Here is a 22,182-nt window from a genome sequence, read left to right as displayed (position 1 = left end):
AGAATTTCATTCAAGAAATCAAGAACCGTATAAGAATCGTCACCAAATGGATCTGGGTACGTTTTCATTGTTTTTCATAAAAACTAAAATAATGTAAAAATTATGATAATCAAGATTCTAAATTTAAAATTTTTCTAACAATAGTCCCCCATATGTACATATTTTAGTTTATATATTAACATTTATTTATTTAAAAAAATTAAAAAAAAATTGACAAAATTTTTTTAATTAAAATACATTGATAGTGTAAATGAATTTTACACATTTAGTCAATCATAAATGTTGAATGTTGAAAAAAGTTTGACTTTTACTTTAATCATCTATAAAATTAACATTTATTTATTTAAAGAAATTAAAAAAAGTTTTGACAATTTTTTTTTAATTTAACTACATTGATAGTGTAAATAAATTTTACACATTTAGTTAATCATAGATGTTGAATGTTGAAATTTTTTTGACTTTTATTTTAATTATCTATAAAATAATGCAAACAGATAATACCGATGAATTGACTGTATAAAATATTTTACACTAATAATGCATAGTAATTGATTAAAAAATAAGTATTTTTATTTAATGTGTTTGATAATTTGTTCATGAATTGTGTGTGTCGCACATATAAATTGTTTTTTTAGACAAATTATAAATTGAAGGATTATTACCATTTTACCCTCTTATCATATAGGTCATTTATGGTTTACTCCTGTAAAAAACATTGAAAAACAACCTTGCCATTTTAAAATACCAACGATTTAGTCTCTAAAATCAAAATCCGCAGAAAAATTCGAAAGAAAATCCGCTGTAAATTTTTCTACGGATTTTGACTTTAAAGACTAAATTATTAGTATTTTAAAATAGCAAGGTTGTTTTTTAAAAAAAAAAAATTACAGGGGTAAACTAAAAATCTAAAAATGACATATATATATATATATATATATATATATATATATATATATATATATATATATATATATATATATATATATATATATATATATATATATATATAACAAGGGGTAAAATGATAATAACCCTGAATTAAATTATATAAAGGCATGAGAATTCTAAAATACATTCATTATTTTATTAATTTTAAATTGAAAAACATATGAAACACACTTTACAAATATCTCTAGGTACCGATCCCATTGCCTACAATAGATATTTCATAGTTACACTCACAAATAAGTCTCAATCATTTATTTCAGATCCAACAGCTCTAATCACATCGCTTATTAACTTAAATCAACGGTCAAGATTTCAGGCCGACATTCCATTCCCATGATTATACACCTCCCAATATTCCCATGAACCACACTTCATCATCACCACCCTCTATTTATATATAGTGGTTTTTTCATTCTTTCTTTTTCTTAATTCTCTTCTCAACAAATTTAATTTAACTCATCATGGATGCTCTGCTTTCTCCCATCAAACCCGATCTTTACATCAACGGTCCCAGAGGAACACGAATTCCAGCTGACGCAGCCATTCTGGTACTCACTAGTCACTACTCCATTTTTCTTCACTCGTCAAAAATCAATGTCTTGTATTCTCAATTAATTTAATTTCCTTTTTTTTTTCTCAAAAGGCTTCAGCATCCCCAATTCTAGAGAACATGGTAAAATCCAACAAAATAATCCAAATCCGCGGCGTCCCATACGACGCCGTCACAGCCTTCGTACGTTTCCTCTACACCTCCAGGTTAGTTAGATACACCCTCAACTCAACAAAACTACTGCTAAATTTAATATTTATATTTGCGAAAAGACTATACTAACCCCTGAGTATTAATTGGGTGGGTGTGTGCATGTGCAGGTGCAGTGATGAGGATATGGAAAATTACGGAATACACCTTCTTGCATTATCGCACGCGTATTCAGTGCCAAAGCTAAAGCAGAGTTGCGTTACTAGTTTGTCTAAACTAGCGACTATAGAGAATCTGGTGGACGTGTTGCATCTAGCAAGACTCTGCGATGCACCGGATCTTTACCTCAACTGTGCAATGTTAATCAGAAAGAATTTCAGAGCAGTGAAGAAAACAGAGGGATGGAAATTCTTACACACAAATGATCCTTGGCTCGAAAAGGACATTGTCCAATTCATCAACGAGGACAAATCGGTAATTATGACTATAATCTTTTTTTGTCTAAGATGTGCCTTTCAGGCTAGTCTCTTGTAACTGATGTCTACACTGAACTGTGCTCTTGTTATTAGTTGTTTATTTAAATTTAATTAATTGTATTTATTTCGGACTTATAATGATAATTGTTGTTAACAAATTCCTTTTTTCTTGTGGAAAAAAAAACAGAAGAAGAAGAGAATGATGAAACATAGGGAGGAACAGGAGGTGATTATGCAACTGAGCGAAGCAATGGAATGTTTGGAACATATATGTACGGAAGGTTGTACCAGCGTGGCGCCATACGATGTGGATGTTAAAGAACAGAGGAAGAGGATGCCTTGTTCGAAATTCTCCACGTGTCAAGGTTTGCAGGGGCTGATTCGACATTTTGCCACGTGTGAGAAGAGGGTCAAGGGAGGGTGTATGAGGTGTAAGCGATTGTGGCAACTTTTTAGGCTTCATTCTTGTATTTGCATTCATCAAGATTCATGCAAGGTCCCTTTATGCAGGTACGTCAAATTTTATTTGTAAGTTTATGCTTAAAAAAAAATTTGTTTGATATGAATTTATACTTTTATTTTTTTTATAAGTTAATTTAAATAATTTTTTAATTTTTTTTTTAAATAATTAAAGTTGCTTTGAATACCAAATTTAATTAGATTTTGACTGCATGATGATTTAATTTATTTTTACTATAATGGGTTAGGTGGTATTGCATGTGACTGTGTGCGCCTAATTTTCTTTTTCTCTTATTTTATTTTTGTAATAATTGTGTGTAACTTTCCATTAAATTAAGAGTGAATATGCAAATTAATCTATTGAAGTGAACCAATAGATAAAGAATTGATACTACACTAATTAAGAATAAATTATATAAAAAATATTTTACCAAAATTAAAATATATAAAGTGCATTATCATAAATTTGTTATATCTTTTAACTTTTATATAAAATCTAGAAAAATTAATTATAATTTACCACATTCTTTATTATAATTTACCACATTTCTTTAACATGGCGAGCATGCATGCCATGCCATGTCAAACGTGTTTGTATATCCAGAGATTCCGTGATAGTGACTTGGCCATTGATCAAATCCACAAACAAAAAGAATAGGCTTACTAATTGCCAGCTTATCTCAGTTTAATTATTTGAATGTCCAAGTCATCTAGTTTACCAAACCCAAAGTTTCTAGTGAACCAAATTAACTTACTTGTCGCTGTCTTAATTTCTTTTAATTTTAAGGTGACTCAGTAATTGACTAATTTATTTGTCTTGTTACTAATAGTATTTATTTAGAGGATTTGGTTAACCTATCTGTTTTTACGGTAATGTGATAGGCAATTTCAATTGAAAATGGAGAAAGAGAACAAGGAAGATGATGCGAGCTGGAAATTATTAGTCAGGAAAGTGGGCTCAGCTAAAGCTATGTCTTCCTTACTGCTGCTAAAGAGATGAGGAAGTTCGAACCTTGACTAGAGGAATATATATTGTAATTATGTGGAACAATTATTTTCTTCTTGGTATGGTTGATCAGTGCGTGCCGATGTATGTCTATCTTTTTGGTTACATAGGAATAATACAATGTAGTGTTATTAACAATGGTGATACGCACCATTGGAGAAGAAGATGTAACTAACTTGCAACAGAAAAGTAACAGAATCGTGCAAGGAGAGAAAAGAAGCTTTTGCTATATTGATCAAAAAGTAGATAAAGTACAAAGAGTGTGTGGTATATATACACCTACATGACCAAACTAAATATTAGCCATTGGATCTAATACTAGCCATTGGATCTAGATATGTTAACTATACAACTAATATGTACACTAAAGAAATAAAGATAGTATAGTTAAGATCTCCCCTCAAGTTGGACATGTAAGCTACATAGGCCTAACTTGGACACAATAGAATTCAAAGTAGGAGAATGCAATGGCTTGGTAAACATGTCTGCAAGCTGGTATGTGGTGGAGATAGGCAACAAATGAAGGAGCTTAGATTGAATCTTTTCACGAATAACATGGCAGTCAAGCTCGATATGCTTGCTGCGTTCATGGAAGGCCGGATTATGAGCTAGATAGATAGCTGATTTACAATCACAGTAAACAGAGGCAGGATGAGACATGTGAATAATAAGATCCTTGAACAGATATTGAAGCCATTGAAGCTCACAAGACAAAGAGGCAAGTGCCCTGTACTCAGCCTCAGTTGAAGAACGAGAAACTGTGTTTTGTTTCTTTGACTTCCAACAAATAAGAGAAGAACCAAGGAGGATGCAAAATCCAGTAGTTGATCGACGAGTATCTGGACATCTGGCCCAGTCAGAGTCAGCAAAGCCAAAAAGCTTAAGCTCACTTGTAGAAGAAAGGAAAATGCCCTTCGCAGGAAATAGCTTCAAATATCTAAGAACTTTGATCGCAGCTTGATAATGAGGAAGTAAAGGATTAGAAACAAATTGACTCAGCTGTTGTACTGCATACGAAATATCTGGTCTAGTATGAGTGAGATAAAGCAATTTGCCAATCAGCTTGCGATATGAGGTGGGATCCTGTAATGCTTGACCTGAAGAGCTGGATAACTTCATATTTGGATCAAAAGGAACAGAGGAGGGTTTGCAAGCAAGTAAACCAGTGTCTTCTAACAATTCAAGGGCATATTTCCTTTGGTTCAAGAAAACACCTTTGGTTGACCTAGCAATTTCAAAACCAAGGAAGAATCGCAGTTGACCAAGATCTTTAATCTTGAATTGCTTGTCAAGAATGCTTTTAACAGACTCAATCTCATGAGAAGAATTCCCTGCCAAAAATATGTCATCAACATAAACAAGTAAAGCAGTGAAACTATGAGCAGTAGCCTTTGTGTACAATGAATGATCAGCTTGAGATTGAGTGTAACCCAAGGAAAGAAGAAAAACAGAAAGCTTGGAATATCACTGTCTACTGGCCTGCTTTAGACCATACAAGGATTTGTGTAATTTGCATACCTAAGCAGAGTTAGAAACAGGTAGGCCAGGAGGAAGTGACATATATACCTCCTCTTGTAAATCACCATGCAAAAAGGCATTGTTGACATCCAATTGTTCCAAATACCAGCCTTTAATGGTAGAAATAGAAAGAAGAACTCTAACTGTGGTTATTTTTGCAATTGGAGAGAAAGTATCAAAATAGTCAACTCCTTCTAGCTGAGTGTAGCCTTTTGCAACAAGCTTAGCCTTATACCTCTCAATAGAGCCATCAGCCTTATATTTGATCTTGTATACCCATCTGCATCCAATGGGAACCTTACCATGAGGCAGATCTACTACAGACCAAGTTTGATTCTTAGCAAGTGCCTGCAATTCAACATTCATGGCATTGTTCCAAAAATCATGCTTAATAGCTTGTGAGTATGTTTTAGGTTCAATGTTTGAGGTGATAGAAAGGAAAAAGTGTTTGTATGCAGGGGAACAGTTCTTATAAGAAAGAACAGAGGAAAGAGGATAGGCAATAGAGGAAGAAGGACTAGGGTGAGGAGTGTGAGTAGAATAGCAGTGATAATCTGCTAGGTAACTAGGAGGGTGAGAGGCACGAGTAGACTGTCTTGGAGGGAGTACAGAAGTAGTATTGGTAGGTTGAGAAGAGATGCCAGTAGGGGCCTGGTTAAAAGAAGGTGGAGTAGGGGCAAGATTGTGATTAGAAGAACTAGTGGGGGTATTAGAGTTGGAAAGGTCATGGGTAGAAGAAGTACTTGGAGACAGTGATGTGTCAATAGGTGACTGAGAAAAAAGATCACTGCCAGTGGATGTGATAGGGGGAGGAGAGAAGGTACTAGTACTTGTGGACTCAGTATGGATCAGAGGGGAAGGTAAATCAAGAAAATCAATGGATGGAGGGGGAGTATTGGAAGATGATATGGATGGGACAGAAGCAGTTTTGAAAGGAAATGTATTTTCATAAAAAATAACATTTCTGGACACAGAGATAGCATGACTATGCAAATTGTACACAATATATCCTTTAGTACCATCCCTAAAACCAAGAAATAAAGCCTTGTGAGCCCTTGGTTCAAATTTAGTCCTATGAGCCTGTAAAGTAGAAACATAGCACAAGCAGCCAAAAACTTTTAAATGTATAAGGGAAGGAGGCTGCTGAAATAAGAATTCATAAGGAGATTTGGATTTTAAGAGAGGGGTGGGTAGCCTATTTATAAGGTGAACAGCATGTTGCACACAGAAGTTCCAAAGAGTTAAAGGAACATTGGAATGAAAATGAAGAGCTCTAGCAACATTCAAAATGTGCTGATGCTTTCTCTCAAGTATGTCATTTTGTTGAGGTGTCTCAACACATGACCTTTGGTGAACTATGCCCTTAGTTAAGAAAAAATCAGTGAGAGCTAGAAATTCTGTGCCATTATCAGATCTAAGGCACTTAAGAGAAGTTTTAAATTGATTTTCTAGAAAAGCTACAAACTGAATAAGGCTAGTTTTGGTTTGATCTTTGGTTCTGAGAAAAATTACCCAAGTATATCTTGAGTAGTCATCTACCAAGGTTAAAAAATACTTGTGACCTAGAGTAGAAAAAGGCCCCCATAAATCAGCATGCAAGATATCAAAAGGAGCAGAAGAAATAGAAGTACTATTAGGAAAAGGCAATCTCTTTTGTTTAGCAAAGTGACATGAGTCACATGGTACAGGTTTATCATTACATGAAATGAAAGGAAACAATTTTGAAATGTCTTGCAATCCTACATGAGGTACATGACCAAGTCTTAAATGCCATGTATTACAAGAGATGTTATTTACAGAAGGAATAAAAGAATGAAGACTTGTGGTCTCAAGAGTATATAGCCCCCTTTGCATACTAGCTATACCAATCATTGCCTTGGAATGGTTCTGCAAAATGTGACAGGCATTAGAATGAAATTGAACAAAACAGCTATTGCTATCAACAAGCTTAGCAATGGAAACAAGATTAACATGAAAGCTGGGAATGTACAGAACATGATGTAAAGTTAAGGATGGAGAAATAACTACAGTGCCAGCTATAGATGCAACAACTTGAGAACCATTAGGCAGATTAACAGGAATGGGAACAACATGCTTATGATCACTAAACATAGAAAGATCAAAACAAATGTAATAAGTGGCTCCTGTGTCAAGAATCCAAAGGGTAGGGTTCTTACCATTGGTATTGGAATGGGAGGTTAAAGCAAAATGTGAAGTTGAGATGGAATTGGCTTGGGAATTAAGCTGAGATTGCTGCAACAATGCCAAGATGTGATTGTATTGCTCTTGAGTAAGACCAAACGAGGGTGTAGCAGAGGAGCCTGTTGGTTGATTCTCAGAGGCATTGTTGACCATGGCAGCTGACTGAGGAGTGGAATTAGAATTGGCAGTGTTGGCATTAGGACCTGTGACCTTACCTTTGCCCTTGTATCCAGGTGGAAATACATGCTTGAGGAAACAGGTCTCAATGGTGTGATTGGTTCTGCCACAGTGAGTACAAACCCTAGCATGACCTTTGGGACCACCAGCATTACCCTGAGGTTTTCCTTTGAAGGAATTGCCATAACCATAGCCAGACTTACCATTGGTGTTGTGTTGAGTTTACACATTCAAAGTAGTGACCTCATCAGTGGAGCTATTAGGAGAGGTTAATGCAGATACAAAACCACTCAACTCTCTTTCTTGTTGGATAACAAGAGAAAACGTTTTATCAATGTTAGGGAGTGGGTTCATCATCATAATTTGAGACTTAGAGTAAGTAAATTTATCATTCAATCCTTTAAGAAAACGGAGCACATAATCTTGTTCCCTATATCGCTGAATAGAAGCTATAGCATCACATGAACAAGGAATGGCACAAGTACAAACAGGAATTGGACGATAATTTTCAAGCTCATCCCATAGAACTTTCATCTGAGTAAAGTAAGTAGAGACATCAAGCGTACCTTGATGAAGTTTGTACAGTTCCTCTTGGATGTCAGAGATGCAAAAGATATCGCCACGAGAGAACCGAACTTGCAATTTTCGCCAGACACCAGCAGCATTATCGATCCACAATACAGACTTCGCAATCGATTCCGAGATGGAACGTTGAATCCAGGCGAGAACCATAGTATTACATCTAATCCAGGGAGCATAGAGAGGATCAGAAATCGGTGGTTTAAGTAAAGAACCATCGATAAACCTATCCTTGTTCTTGGAAATCAGCGCAATCTGCATCGAGCGAGCCCAAACGTGATAATTCTTGATGTCGAGTGGAGGAGAAACAAGCACAAGAGCGGGATTTTCATTCGGATGCAAGTAGAAAGGATTCGCGGAGTTTGTATAAAAATCTACATAACTCTGGTAAGCCATTGAAGATGAAGCAGAAAGAAAGGAAATGCGATTGAAGATAGCGAACAAGAACGAAGAAGAAACCTTCAATCGGAACAAGAAGATAAAGCAGAACAATGGCTACCAGAGCATGGTTAGCTCTGATACCATATTAAAAATGGTGATATGCACCATTGGAGAAGAAGATGTAACTAACTTGCAACAGAAAAGTAATAGAATCGTGCAAGGAGAGAAAAGAAGCTTTTGCTATATTGATCAAAAAGTAGATAAAGTACAAAGAGTGTGTGTTATATATACACCTACATGACCAAACTAAATATTAGCCATTGGATCTAATACTAGCCATTGGATCTAGATATGTTAACTATACAACTAATATGTACACTAAAGAAATAAAGATAGTATAGTCAGTTAAGAAATGTAATTAATGTTTAATGCACAAGCTGAAAGGTTTTGGTAATAAAGAAATGATTTATATCTATAACAAAAATTTAGAAATGGCAAGTTGAGGTGTTAGGTAGTAACTGGTAAATTTGTTTGTGAAGTTAGTAGTTAAATATCAAAACAATTAACCACGGTTCGTCTTATCAATCTTGTGTGGTGAAATATGTTACATATATAAGCTAATTTATTTCACTTTAGTTAATAGATTACATTCAAAGTGGAAATCTAACTTCTCTTGTCTTATTTCAATCTCTCAAAACTTTAACATAACTTCTCTAACTAGTATGAATTAAGAAAATGTGTGTCACAAAACAAGTACATAACTCATATTTTTGTTTTCATTTTTCATGAATCTTTTCAAGAAAAAAATACGTACGTGAAACATTTTGAGTTTTAATGTTGCTCAAAATATTTGTCATGTTTTTCTTGTTCAAAATACATGTGAAACATTTATTTTGGTCCAACATAAAATTTATTATTTTCTTGTTATAAAATGAGATTTTAGGTTTTATATTGTTGTTTTTGTTGCAATAAATAAAATGTTTAAGTTATTGTTGAGGTATGTTGTTGTTTTGTTAATGTAAGTTGTTGTTTATCTTAAGGTAAGCTGTTGTCTTTGTTGATAAATATTGTTGTTTGTGTTATTGAAAATGTTTTTATTAGATACTAGTAACAAACCCGTGTGTTCGCACGGGTTCTGGTACGGGACGCGCATTTGTCTCAGATGTATATTTTTTAATAAAAAATGTCTGATAACCGTGAAAAAATAATAATTGAATGTATAGAAAAATATCTGATACGCGTGAAAAAAATAATTAATTATATAGAAAAATGTCTGGTACCCGTGAAAAAATAATAATTGAATGTATAGAAAAATATCTGGTACCCGTAAAAACATTTAGATCAATAAGATCATTTTATAAGGAAAAACTTAGAAATTTAACTAAAATGACATATATTTTTAAAACACGTTTAAATATTTATGAAGTGGACATTTTTTATATATATGCATCAATTATACAAACATTAATAATTAATTTTTATATATACTTATTATACAAGTTGGTATCCAACTACCATTACTACCATAATTCATCATAGAGTGTTGCTTTTTATCCCAGAAAAAATTAGATCATTTTATCTACTCATTTAATAAAAATAATAGATTTATTAGAATAATTGTTTTAATTATGGGGATAAATTTGAAGATAAAGTTTTTCTCTCATTTGTTGGTATAACATAAAATCTATTTAAGTTAATGATATTTAATATTTTCTCTTTTTATTTTTAAAATTATTTTTATATATGTTATTTTGATATGATAAATAAAATCATGTATTTATATATTTATTTTATCCTCCAACCTTTATTTATGTTGCAACTTTTGATCTCTTTATTTATTCATGTATTTATGTTCCCAACAAAAGATAAGTGCTTTATTAGAGCACCTCCAATGGTGCAACTCATTTTTGGGTTTTTTGTGGGACCTATTAAGCCACATCATCTTGAAGTAACTCACTCAACTTTCACTTCAATGGTGCAACTCTAAAAAACTAATATTGGATCCCACAATTTTATCTCATATATTACTATTTAATTCAAATAAAGTGTTTAAAAAATTTAAGAAAGCTATTAATAATGGTCCATTTTAAGATTTATTATTATTTTAATAAAAAGCTGCTTTTATCATCGTTGCATATTGAAGCCACGATATGCCAAAGTGGCCAACTCCAATGGCTCTCAATATTAATTACTCGCTTGCCAGGTTGGAGAACTTTTCAAGAAATATTAATTACTCGTTTGCCAGGCTGGAGAACTTTTCCAGAAACTGGAGAAGCTCTTAGATTGTAGTTAGTATGCATTTGAAAAAGCAAGATTTGAAAAAATAAGCAGACATTTGAAAAAGCAACGTGGTAGAATAGAACAAATAGAACAAATTGGAAGAAAATGAAAGCTGGATGGATAAGCCATCCACGTGACCAAATATGGGAGTAGAAGAGAAATGTCGGTATTTTCAGAACATAGTATTTTCTTATATTGTAGATAAGCACGCAATTATGCTTTTCATAAACTATGTAATTTTGCAGGCCATATTTGGAGGTGGTTTGCAAATCAGCTTCATATGAACTTGGAGATTAATAGTATTCAAGACTGCTGGGATGTTTTAGATCAGCCTTGGTCTCCTCAATCTCGGGCAGTGATCCATGCTTGCATAGCTTGCATAGTCCATCAAATTTGGACTGTCAGGAATAAAAATAGGTTTGAAAACAAGGCTCCCTGTTGGAAATCTGCAGTGACTATTATGGCTACTCATGCTAAGCTGGTTGGAAACAACTCCAAAAGAGTCTCTAATTCTTCAATGGCTAGTTTTACTCTGCTCAAAAAGTTTGGAATCCAGATCAATCCTAAGGCTCCAACTGCTACTTTAGAAATTCTTTGGTCTCCTCCTACTGTTGGTTGGATGAAGTGCAATATTGATGGAGTGGTGTTGGGTAATCCTAGATTGGTTGCGTGTGGTGGAGTGTTTCGTGACCATAATGCAAATCATGTTGTTAGTTTTTCTGACTTTTTGGGCAATGAGTCTCCTGAATTTGCTGAGCTTTTTGTTGCTATATCGGCTCTTAAAGAAGCTAAAAGAAGAAACTTTAACAAACTTTAATTAGAAACAGATTGCTTGTATGTGGTTAATGCTTTTAGAAACCGTGCTATGGTGCCTTGGAAGCTTCGTTCTCGTTGGCTAGTGTGTTGGAATTATTTGATCACCATTGATTTCTTGGTAACACACATATATAGAGAAGCCAATTTTTGTGCTGATTCATTGGCTAATGTTGGTTTAAAGTGCAAGTCTTTTAGATTATTTAATTTTGTTCATGAAGATATCTCTAGAGATTATTTGTTAGACAAGTCGGATACACCTAGAATTAGGTTATGTCAATCTGGGGTTTAGGCTTGCCCCCCCCCCCCCCCCCCCCCCCTTGTGTTTTAATGATATCTTCCTTTTTTGCTTAAAAAAAAAAAGAATCTTGTTGCTCAAAATATTTTTCTTGTTCAAAATACACGTGAAACATTTATTTTGGTCCAACATAAAGTTTATTGTTTTCTTGTTATAAAATGAGATTATAGGTTTTATATTGTTGTTTTTGTTGCAATAAATAAAATGTTTAAGTTATTGTTGAGGTATGTTGTTGTTTTGTTAATGTAAGTTGTTGTTTATCTTAAGGTAAGTTGTTGTCTTTGTTGATAAATATTGTTGTTTGTGTTATTGAAAATGTTTTTATTAGATATGTTGATATTTTTGTTGAGGCATGTTGTTGTTTTGTTAAGATAAGTTAATGTTTATGTTGATAAATATTGTTGTTTATGTTATTTTAGAAGTTTTTGCTGAACTACGTTGATATTTTTTTGGGGTAAGTTAGTTGTATTTTGTTGATAATGTTGTTTCTTTTGCAGCTTTCATTTCGTTTAGTCAACATATATTTATAAGATTAATTTTTATACTGTATGTTGTTTAAGTGTTTTACCAACCCCTCACTAAATATATAAAATTTTGAATTAAATTAGAAAATAATATTAAGAAAAACTAAGTTAAAGTAGAAAATAACTTACGCTGATTAATTTTTTTCGAGATTTTTGCAGCCCATTAATCTATATCTCGCTCTTTGACAGTTAGAATTTAGTTCAATATTTTTAGTTCTTTAGTCATCACTTCCTTATTTACTAGTTATGGCTACAAAATAATTAATATTTTACAGAATATACTAGTAGAGAAGGCAGTGTTGTTGTAGTATTAGAAACATTGAAACAAATTCTAATCGTTAAAGAGCGAGATACGGTTAATGAATTGTAGAAAGCTCAGGAAACATTGATTAATGTAACTTGTTCTTTTAATAACTTAATTTGTCGTATTATTAATTGCTAAATCATATTGAAAAGTTATATGTTTATTGAGGAATTGGAATACGCATTTCACATAAGTTAAAGTAAACTCAAGTGAACATATCACCACGATTGGAAGGAACAACCGTGGTGAAATATTGAGAAATCTTGTAAAATACCAGCACTGGGTATCGAACCCCTGAACTTCACATTTTACTATGGTTGGGTTTCTACAATTGTATTGATATGTTAAGCTTTACTATGTTTTTACCATGGCTATCAGCCCGTGGTTAGGGATGAGAATAGACCAAATCGACCTACATGGGCCTATAGAATTGCCTAATTAATCTATTTAAAAAAAAGGCTAAGCTTAGATTTTTTTAAAAGTCTATTTAATTAAATAGGTCACACACAACAACAAAAAACTCGGCTCCAGCCACGTAAAAATCAGGTCTCTAAAAAAAATTTTGTCACGTAAAAATCGTGTCCCAAAACTTTTAAAGTAAAATAAATAAATTCAGCTTTACACGTGGGAGAAGTTTAAAATTTTTTTGAAAACTTCGTAGCGACGTGCAAAACACGTCGCTACCTAAAATTTAAAATGATTAAAAAATGAAGCAGCTTTTCACGTGGAGGGTAGTTTAAAATTTTTGAAAATATTATAGCGATGTTTACCTAAAATTTAAAATAATTAAAAAATGAAATGCAGCTTTTCACATGGAGGGTAGTTTAAATTTTTTGAAAACTTTATAGCCAAGTCCAAAACAAGGCGCTACCTAAAATTTACAATTATAAAAATTTTGGTGCAAAAAGTTAACTGGTAAAATTAATTGAGAAGTAGGTTAACTAACACATTTATGACGCAAAGTGATTTCCACGTCGCTAATATCCTATCGTTCTATGACAAAGTGACATGGCAGGTGTGGCAAAGTGATTTTCACGTTGCTACCCAATAGATTAATTAGCGTTGGGTTCCCCTCCCCCCCCCTTCACAATACAGTTTATTTCCCCAATCTCTCACCTTCTTCTTCTTTTTTCCAAACTGTAACCATTTTTCAAAAGTCATTATGTTCTTCATTCAAAGGTGTGTATGATTTTGTATTTTTTTTACTATTAAGTTGTTTCATTCTGATTTTCTTTTATTTGTTGATCAAGACTCAACAAAAAGTTTCTCCAATTTTTCTTGTTTCTTCACTCACGTATGTCTTGTTTTCGATTTTCAAATATAAATATTTATTGTGTTGTTGGCTGCTTTGGTATTTGTGTTTATATTGTTTTTATATTTTTGCATTTTATTAAAATAAAAACATATAATATATTAATATTAAATATAAAAATGTTATAATATATTATTAATCTGAAAATAAAAATATATAATATTTTCTTTAAACATAATAATATATTTTTTAAACAAAACAGAATAATATATATTTTATAAAAATAGAGTAATATTTTTCAAAAACAGACTAATATTTTTTAAACAAAATTGAATAATATTTTTTAGAAACAGGATAGTAGTTCTTTAAACCAAAATATTTTTTAAAAAAATAATATTATATATATATATATATATATATATATATATATATATATATATATATATATATATATATATATATATATATTATTAAACAAAACAGAGTAATATGTATTTTATAAAAATAGAGTAATATTTTTCAAAAACAGAATAATATTTTTTAAACAAAATTGAATAATATTTTTTAGAAACAGGATAGTAGTTCTTTAAACCAAAATATTTTTTGAATAATATTATTAAACAAAATCTTATTGCATGCCCATATGGTATGGTGTGCATTGACTTGACGCGTTATGGGTTTTCGAAAATCTTTTTCCCACACTGCATCGCTTAAAAATTCAAATGATCGCATCATGTGTATTGGATGACTTTCAAAAGCGAGTCACTTTGTGCAAGTTTACTTGAAACCGGGATGTCCCATACCTCCTACATCACAGAAATGGACGCTTCATCATACCTTAGTTGGCCGAATGTTTTTGTTGATAGGATGGACGCTTCATCATACCTTAGTTGGCCGAATGTTTTTGTTGATAGGATGCTCGAATTTGAAAGATTGAAGAACATCGAAAAAAACCGAATAAGGAAAAGTCAAAATTGGAACCACCAATAGATTTAGCCGGCGACAGTTCTTTTGATGTATTTTTTAGTTTCAAAGTGAAATATATGCACTCTATAACATTGCGATATAATCAATTTTTGTCAATTATAACATTGTACGCTTTATTTTCTTTTTTCTTTCCCTGCTGCTACTTGATGTTGTTCTGCTAAAAAAACTAACATGGAAAGTTCCATAGATGTATCTACGGAAGACTCTTATTTTGAAAATTATGGGTTTTTTCCGTAGGTACTGCTACGAGAGCAAAATATCTAAGATCCTTTCGTGAATATACCTACGGAACATTCTGTGACAGAGAATGTGTGGTCCATATTCACCTAGGTCTTCTATAAATTTGGGGTTTCTAATGTATTTCACACAAACATAAAAATGTCTCAATATGCGTATAACATTCGTTGGCATGTCGCAAGTGTCTCCTACTCCGACGGCAGAACACCAGGGCAGACAATCAAAGTACAAGAATACACCTCGCTCGAAGATATCGTCGACGAAATCTAATACCGCCTACCTTACAGTGACAAATGAAAGGTTGTGAAACTCGAGTATCGGTCACCTTCATTTGACGACGGAGGAAACGTCATTTACAGCAACTTTGAGCTCAAGAATCGAGTGGATGTTTTGGCGATGTGGCGTACGTGTGAAGGTTTCAAACAGAAAATCCCACTCGAGTTCGTAGCAATAGTCCAAAGAACGGTCGAGCAAATCTTAGAGATGTGCAAGCGTCCACCGGACTATTGATATGTAATATTTAAGTTTCTGTTGGAATTATCAATGTAATGTCGACCGATTTTAATCAATGAATGTTGCTTTTCTTGTTACAAATGTTATTTTTCTGGTTCACTGGTTGAGAGTTTATTCCGTAGATGTATTTACGAAATGTTCCGTATGTACATCTACAGAACGTGTTTACGCAAATGTAAAAAAAAAAAGCTTCAAAATATACATCTACGAAAGCAGAGGGGTATTTTTGGAAGCACACTTGGTGAGTAAGAGAACCAAGGGGTGAGGTAAGAGTTTTCCTGAAATTAATGCTAGCGTTGGAAGCAGTGCCATCAGATCTAGACATAAAAAATAAAAGTGCAGGGGAGAAAACTAAGCATAAATGTCAGGTATCCTGATTTTTAAGGCAGTAGTAATATGTACTGCCCCAAAAAATATTTCCAGTTCATGGGAAAATTCTTAAAACAACCACCATTTCTGCGAGCATATATGCAGCTAGCCCATGGAAGAGATACACTGCAAGAAATAGTTTCCGAAGCATCTAGACAAAAGAAAAGAGAAATAAGATATCACAATTGACGGTGACTTTCTAACATAAACAGCTAATAATAGTACTTATACTGGATCCTCATTTTGAGAGTTGGAACTAGGAGAGAGCTCCAAGGTAACTGGACAATGATCACTTCCGTAGAAACCTGCAGAGACAAAAACAAGGTCATACTTCTAAAACATAACCCGATGAAAAGTGATTGAATAAATGGAGAGATATGCACAAGAAACCCATGTATATGAAAATGACAGCGGAGCTAGCTTTTGGTATAGCCTTTAAACACGTTAGTTATTCTAAGTTAGAACCCAACAGCACCAATTACCACAAGTTGCACTCTGGTTTCAGTTTTTTAACTTGGCAAATACTCCAGGATCAACAAATTTCAATAAAAAATCATATTTATATTAAGAATTTCAAGTTCTGTTGAATAAGCAACCAGTATCAACACAAGAAAAAAAAACTTACCTTTTAACTCTATCCCTTGTCCTTGCATTTCACATGCAACAATCTTTTCTTCAAGTTTCTCTGAAACTAAAAAATAGTCTATTCTCATTCGTTTTCCACGGTACCTTCAAAGAAAACACTCATAAGATTAGCATGCCGAATTAAGATTTGTCACAATTATAACCAAGTCTTTACTTAAATAGACAGCTAAGTCAATAATATTTGTCAATTATAATCGAGTCTTACTGAAATAAACAGCTAAATTAAAATGAATTCCATATATTTGCAACTCTCCGAGAATTTTAACAACAAATATAGAGGAAGTCTGTCTAGCGGTAAAAGGAAGAAGTGCAAGAACAAAAATGGTTAAGACAAAAAAACCAAAAACATAATTTAAATTCTTTAAAGAATTTGTTTACAAAGATTGCATTTGAAATATAAATATATTATTCAATTACTAAAGATGTTATATGGCTTGAAACATGTTATATGGCTTGAAACAATCACTTTGGGCATGGTTTAGAAGGTTTACTAAGGCTATGACAACCTTAAGGTACAAACAGAGTAGTGGAGATCATACATTTTTTATTAAACACTCTACTTCAGGGAGTAACAATGTTGTTAATATAGGTTAATGACAGTGACTGGAAAGGATTGGAAGGAACAACAATTCTTGATCCAACATTTAGAAAAATAATTTGAAATGAAAATCCTTGAGACAGTGAAGTATTTTTCAGGAATTCAAGTGAGTCAAAAAAAAGGTATTTCCATACCTCAACAAAAGAATATCATAGATCTGCCCATGGAAACAGGTAAACTAGCTTGTAAACTTGTGGGCAGTCCTATAGATCCGAGCCATAAGTTGGATAATGTGGAAGGTCCAGTGGTGGATAAGGAAATGTATCAAAGATTGGTTGGGAGATTGATTTTCCTTTCCCATACAAGGCCAGATATTGCATTTGTTGTGTGTTTAGTTAACTTATGCACAATCCAAAGGAAGTTCATTTACTTGTAGCTCACACGATTTAACAATACCTTAACTCTTAAGGGAACAGCAGGAAAAGAGATTTTGTTTAAGAGGAATGAGAGTGCTACTCTTGAGGCTTGCATTAATGTTGATTATGCGAGTTTAGCAACTGATCAGAGATCTGCTGCAGGTTACAGTATATACCTTGGAGGAAATCTTGTAACTTGGAGTAAAAAGCATAATGTTATGGCCAGGTCAAGTGCTAAAGCTGAGTTTTGAGCAACGGCACAAGATATTTGTGAATTACTTTGGTTGAAGATTAGACTTCGGCTATGTTTGGGAGTTTGGAGGGGAAGGGAGGGGAGAGCTTTGAAAAATAAGAAGAATTGGGTAAAGAGGATAAAAATATTTTGGGTAGGAGGGTTTTGAGGGTTTGAGTTTATTCATAACACCAAAAACTCCATAAAATGGGGGAACTCAAAAATTGTATTGAAGGAGGGTTTTGGAGGGAGGGCTTACATAAATTTTCCAAATATCTTTTAGGTTGTTATAGTATTCTGAAAATTAAAAATTTAGTACTGATAATGACTCTTTTATCATTCTAAACAAAATCATTTTTTCAAAAAATGTCAAATATTTTTCTATATTTTTTTAAAATTTCATTTTTGGAAGCCTTCCCCTCCCCTCCCCTCCAAACTCCCAAACATAGCCTTAAGGATTTAATGGAATGGACCTATGAAACTCTATTAAGATGATAAGTCAGCAATTAGTATAGTTCACAATCCAATTCAACATGATCGAACAAAACAGATTGAGGTGGATAGACATTTTATCTAAGAGAAGCTTGATTGCGGTTTGATTTGCACTCCTTATGCTCCTTCACAAGTTCAACTTGCGGATATCTTCACCAAAGGAGTGAGTTGCCCAATTTTTTAAAGAATTGTGACCAAGTTGTGAATGGAGAATACTTATTCACAAGCTTGAGGGGCGAGCGTTGGAAATTAAAATATATTAATTCTTCTTTTTCCAAGTAACTAAAGTTCATTGTTCTGTGTATCTTAGGAGATTGTGTTAGCTTAATTACTTTCTTGTAAATTGCACATGTTCATTTATTACCATTGAAACTATCATGTTTATAAATTAAACCTATTGTTGAGTGCAAAATAACTAAACACATTAAGAAAAATATTCTCTTTTTTTCACAAAAATATATGTACTTGTACTTCATCCTATCGTACATGCTATGCTATATATGATTTTCTCTCCATGCGTTGCATGGGTTCTCAATACTAGTTCCTTACTTTTGCAACTCACCACATATTTTAACAGCTATTACTGAGGAACTACAAAAAGATCTACATATAGCTAATACTATAGTAGGGGGGAGTAAAGGATCTACAAAAAAAAAACGGTTTAGACAAAAAATCAAAAAACATAATTTAAATTCTTCAAAGCGCGTTGCTTCAATATATAGCTAACACTATTGAAGAGAGTGACATAAAGATCTAAAAAATAAATTTCTTACCTCCCAATCGGGTTTCCAGACCATGAGAAGCCCTGCTCCATGTCCTTATTCTTGTGCAGAAATCTGTAGGCATCTACCAACTTTCCCCTGAAGCACGTTTCGTGATATCAGTTATCTAGACTTATAAATAAATGAATAAGTAATTCAAAAATAAAGGGTAAAAGTTTGAACACAGATAGGAAAAAGAACAACACTGTTTACAGTCACTTTTAAAATACAATTTAATTAAAAATCAGTTACTACAACTTGTACCAAATGCTATATATAAAACTTGTTTCCTAAACCTTAACATAGTACAACACGGCATTAAATCTCTCCTGACAATCTATCTCTTTTAGATAAACTGCAGAGAGAAAAATTCCTCCTTCATAGTTTTGAGTGAATTCCTAACCAATCCAACCATGATAGCATGTTCAAGATATGAGGTTTGGCCATGTTGATATTATAAGTATTATAAATCAATTAACCATATAGAATAATGGATGACTCACTCTCTTAGGATGGTACCAAATCGTGCTCTTTCAGCCAAGGTAAATCCAGGCTGCCCGCAATCCTGCATAAACCCATATCATTGGATATTTAATTACTGTTGTATCCTTTCTTGAGCCTCTACATAACAATTTTTTTAGATAAATGGGATGAGGTGCAACACAAGGACTTCCCAACAATTTAAACTTAGGATAATTGGTTCTTGACAAGATATCTAAGTGTCTATAATTAAGTATTCAAATCCTTGCATCCATTACTACCGTGGGCATGTTAAAGTCCCAAAGATATAAAACTATTCTTGGCCTCTGACAAATAAAAGAGATGAATCTATTTTAGAGAAAACTTCAAGAGTAAGTAAATTGATTAGACCTCTTTATTTGGAGGAACATAACCATTTTGTTTTGCTGTACTGAAAAACTCTGGATGACTCACATCGATCTCTTCATGGCTGCAGAAGATGGATATATGAGAGTTAAAGGCTAAAATTCGTATATTAGAGTTTTTAAAGTTCACGACAGCTATAGAAATGCTTTTGAAACAGGTAAAAGCTAATAAGAAGCAATGCAGACTCAATGAATTAGTTTCATATAATACATCTAGTTGCATCAAGATGAAATAAAGCATAAATCTTAACGGTCCTCTCAAACTCAAGGATTTTGTTTTCTTGATGCCGTGGCTAGATAGATGCATCCAATTCTAACAACTGGGCAAGATGCTAAACAAATTGGATGGGACTAATTAAAGCTATGCGCCAAAAGCAGATGAAAAATGGAGATTAGCCACCTGACATTTAGATCCCCACACCATATCAAAGGCTTGTCTGAATTTTGGTGAACAAATTCCAGGATTCTATTGTCCCATTTTCTTCTCCTTTGAAATGAGTTTGGCTCCTCTTTCCACCCATTATTTGGTACATATGTATTCAATAAACGGAATGTTTCAAATTCAACTAAGATTACTCGGCCATCTGGTTCATGCTTTGAAGCTAAAAACAAAAACGAGAAAGAGGATCCATTAGCAGTAAACCAAACATTGAATATAATCCGCAAATATGTTTACAAAAATTATCATTTCAGTCAAAATATATAATCTGCATGAGCATGCTCAAACCGCCGAGGATTATAAATTAAAATCAATATTTTGAAATTCTATTCAATAAGAAAACCTAATATCTGACAGCTGAAAACAGAAAAATATTCATATGTAAATACATAAAACATGTAATGCCATAAATAGAATAACAAAACTCTGTGAAGTAGAATACCTATTTTATCAAGATTGAAAACAACACTTTTAGGCTTGAAACACTTTTTCACAAACAATGCTGTCCCTGCATACTTTGAATCTGCAAGAGACCACCAAACACGATAGTTCCCAAACGGAGGGTTCGAAAGTGCACGCATCAATATCTGTAAGTTTGACCAAATATGAGTTATAAAATACTAGAAAGGAATATGATTATTGTATCAATTTAGCAACAATAATGTTTTGTTCACTTTCAGTGTTGAAGTCATTTCAATGCATGTTCGAGAAGCCGTAAATCCATTCACAAGCCTTCACCTAAATTGTAGTCCGCAATCGCAATTGCAGATAGCCTTCGCAACTGCATCAGACCGTAATTGCAGTGCGACTTAGATACACGCATGCACCACATTAATAAACTATCCTGCATAGTCAATTCATCTATGCCCTAAATAAGAATAAACTCGCCTATTTTAGTTCTCGCCTAAACACTTGATCAATTATATTCATTTATTTGTCATGCACTAAGTAAATTAAAAATGAAATCAAAGAAATGGTTTAATCACTGCAATGATGAGAAATGAAAATGCGATTACCCTTTTTTCTTCCCTGGCGGAGTTAGTATCATCTTTAATTTCACCTTGATTTTTAGGAGCGGACTTGGATTGGGAACTGGAAGCAGCGGCGGGCATTCGAACTTCTTGAATGGCGATGACGTCGGGATCGAAGGTGGTGATGAAGTTGGAGAATTCGGACCAGTTGTTCTTCACGCGAAGGAATAAACTGTTGGCGTTCCAGGTTACGAACTTCAATGGTTCTTCCTTGTTGGTTTCGTTTTCGTTTTCTGGTTCTTTTTCATCATTCTCTTTGGCTTTCTTCAAAGCTTTCTCTGGGTTTTTCTCTACTACTTGGAAAAACCGTTTCATCACTCTTGGGAAAGCTTTTGAAGAGCACTCGCTTACTTCTTCACTCTTTGCTTTGCTCAAACTCGTGCCTTCTGTCTCAGCTCTCGCACTCTAAACACTACTCTTTTTTGTTTACAATTATTTTAAAAAGGGATACGTGATTAATTAATAAAGCAAATGTTACTTACTCTACTCTATAGGATGGAAAAAGGTAGGTAAGGCCAATTAATAGGGTTTAAGTTAGGTTTAAACTATTTTATAATTATATTCGGTTAAAAAGGTTAGGCCACAAACTATATAAAAAATCTATTAAATTTATGAGACCGATTTATTTAGATAAAAATGAAAAAAAGTTATTTATTATATTTTATTGTGTACTTTTAATTAAAATATAAAAATAAAATAAAGTTTAGTTATCTTCAAACAA

General features: G+C 33.1%; 3 protein-coding genes across 3 annotated transcripts; 2 read left to right on the top strand and 1 right to left on the bottom strand.

The window, feature by feature from the left end:
• The first annotated feature begins 1,265 nt into the window (after nucleotides 1–1,265).
• Nucleotides 1,266–5,304, top strand: LOC131656228 (BTB/POZ and TAZ domain-containing protein 1-like). The gene is made up of 5 exons (XM_058925986.1): nucleotides 1,266–1,496; nucleotides 1,592–1,704; nucleotides 1,819–2,122; nucleotides 2,312–2,634; nucleotides 3,466–5,304. The coding sequence occupies exons 1-5, from the start codon at nucleotides 1,410–1,412 to the stop codon at nucleotides 3,581–3,583; spliced, it is 945 nt and encodes a 314-aa protein (XP_058781969.1). The 5' UTR covers nucleotides 1,266–1,409; the 3' UTR covers nucleotides 3,584–5,304.
• A 5,565-nt stretch (nucleotides 5,305–10,869) lies between these two features.
• LOC131658429 (uncharacterized) lies at nucleotides 10,870–11,543 on the top strand. The gene is made up of 2 exons (XM_058927723.1): nucleotides 10,870–10,888; nucleotides 10,972–11,543. Exons 1-2 carry the CDS (start codon nucleotides 10,870–10,872, stop codon nucleotides 11,541–11,543), a joined length of 591 nt encoding a protein of 196 aa, XP_058783706.1.
• Nucleotides 11,544–15,978: 4,435 nt separating this feature from the next.
• LOC131662087 (DNA-(apurinic or apyrimidinic site) endonuclease-like) lies at nucleotides 15,979–21,887 on the bottom strand. The gene is made up of 8 exons (XM_058931778.1): nucleotides 21,447–21,887; nucleotides 20,873–21,017; nucleotides 20,392–20,593; nucleotides 19,978–20,056; nucleotides 19,611–19,672; nucleotides 19,120–19,206; nucleotides 16,649–16,752; nucleotides 15,979–16,328 (listed from the first exon to the last, which is right to left on the bottom strand). Exons 1-8 carry the CDS (start codon nucleotides 21,774–21,776, stop codon nucleotides 16,249–16,251), a joined length of 1,089 nt encoding a protein of 362 aa, XP_058787761.1. The 5' UTR covers nucleotides 21,777–21,887; the 3' UTR covers nucleotides 15,979–16,248.
• Nucleotides 21,888–22,182: the final 295 nt, after the last annotated feature.

The sequence above is a fragment of the Vicia villosa genome, linkage group LG3 (genome assembly GCF_029867415.1).
Source record: "Vicia villosa cultivar HV-30 ecotype Madison, WI linkage group LG3, Vvil1.0, whole genome shotgun sequence".
Classification (NCBI taxonomy): Eukaryota; Viridiplantae; Streptophyta; class Magnoliopsida; order Fabales; family Fabaceae; genus Vicia; species Vicia villosa.
Note: the sequence above shows the minus strand (reverse complement) of the source record. Positions and strands in the feature narration are given on the sequence as shown.

Excerpts from the sequence above, each read along its gene's own strand:
- LOC131662087 (XM_058931778.1), bottom strand. The coding sequence starts at position 21,776 with ATGAAACGGTTTTTCCAAGTAGTAGAGAAAAACCCAGAGAAAGCTTTG. Across the intron at positions 19,673-19,977 it reads ATGTTCCTCCAAATAAAGAG|GATTGCGGGCAGCCTGGATT; the intron begins GTCTAATCAATT and ends GGGTTTATGCAG. Across the intron at positions 16,753-19,119 it reads TCTGGAAACCCGATTGGGAG|GTACCGTGGAAAACGAATGA; the intron begins GTAAGAAATTTA and ends TTTTCTTTGAAG.
- LOC131656228 (XM_058925986.1), top strand. The coding sequence starts at position 1,410 with ATGGATGCTCTGCTTTCTCCCATCAAACCCGATCTTTACATCAACGGT. Across the intron at positions 2,123-2,311 it reads TCATCAACGAGGACAAATCG|AAGAAGAAGAGAATGATGAA; the intron begins GTAATTATGACT and ends AAAAAAAAACAG. Across the intron at positions 2,635-3,465 it reads TGCAAGGTCCCTTTATGCAG|GCAATTTCAATTGAAAATGG; the intron begins GTACGTCAAATT and ends GTAATGTGATAG.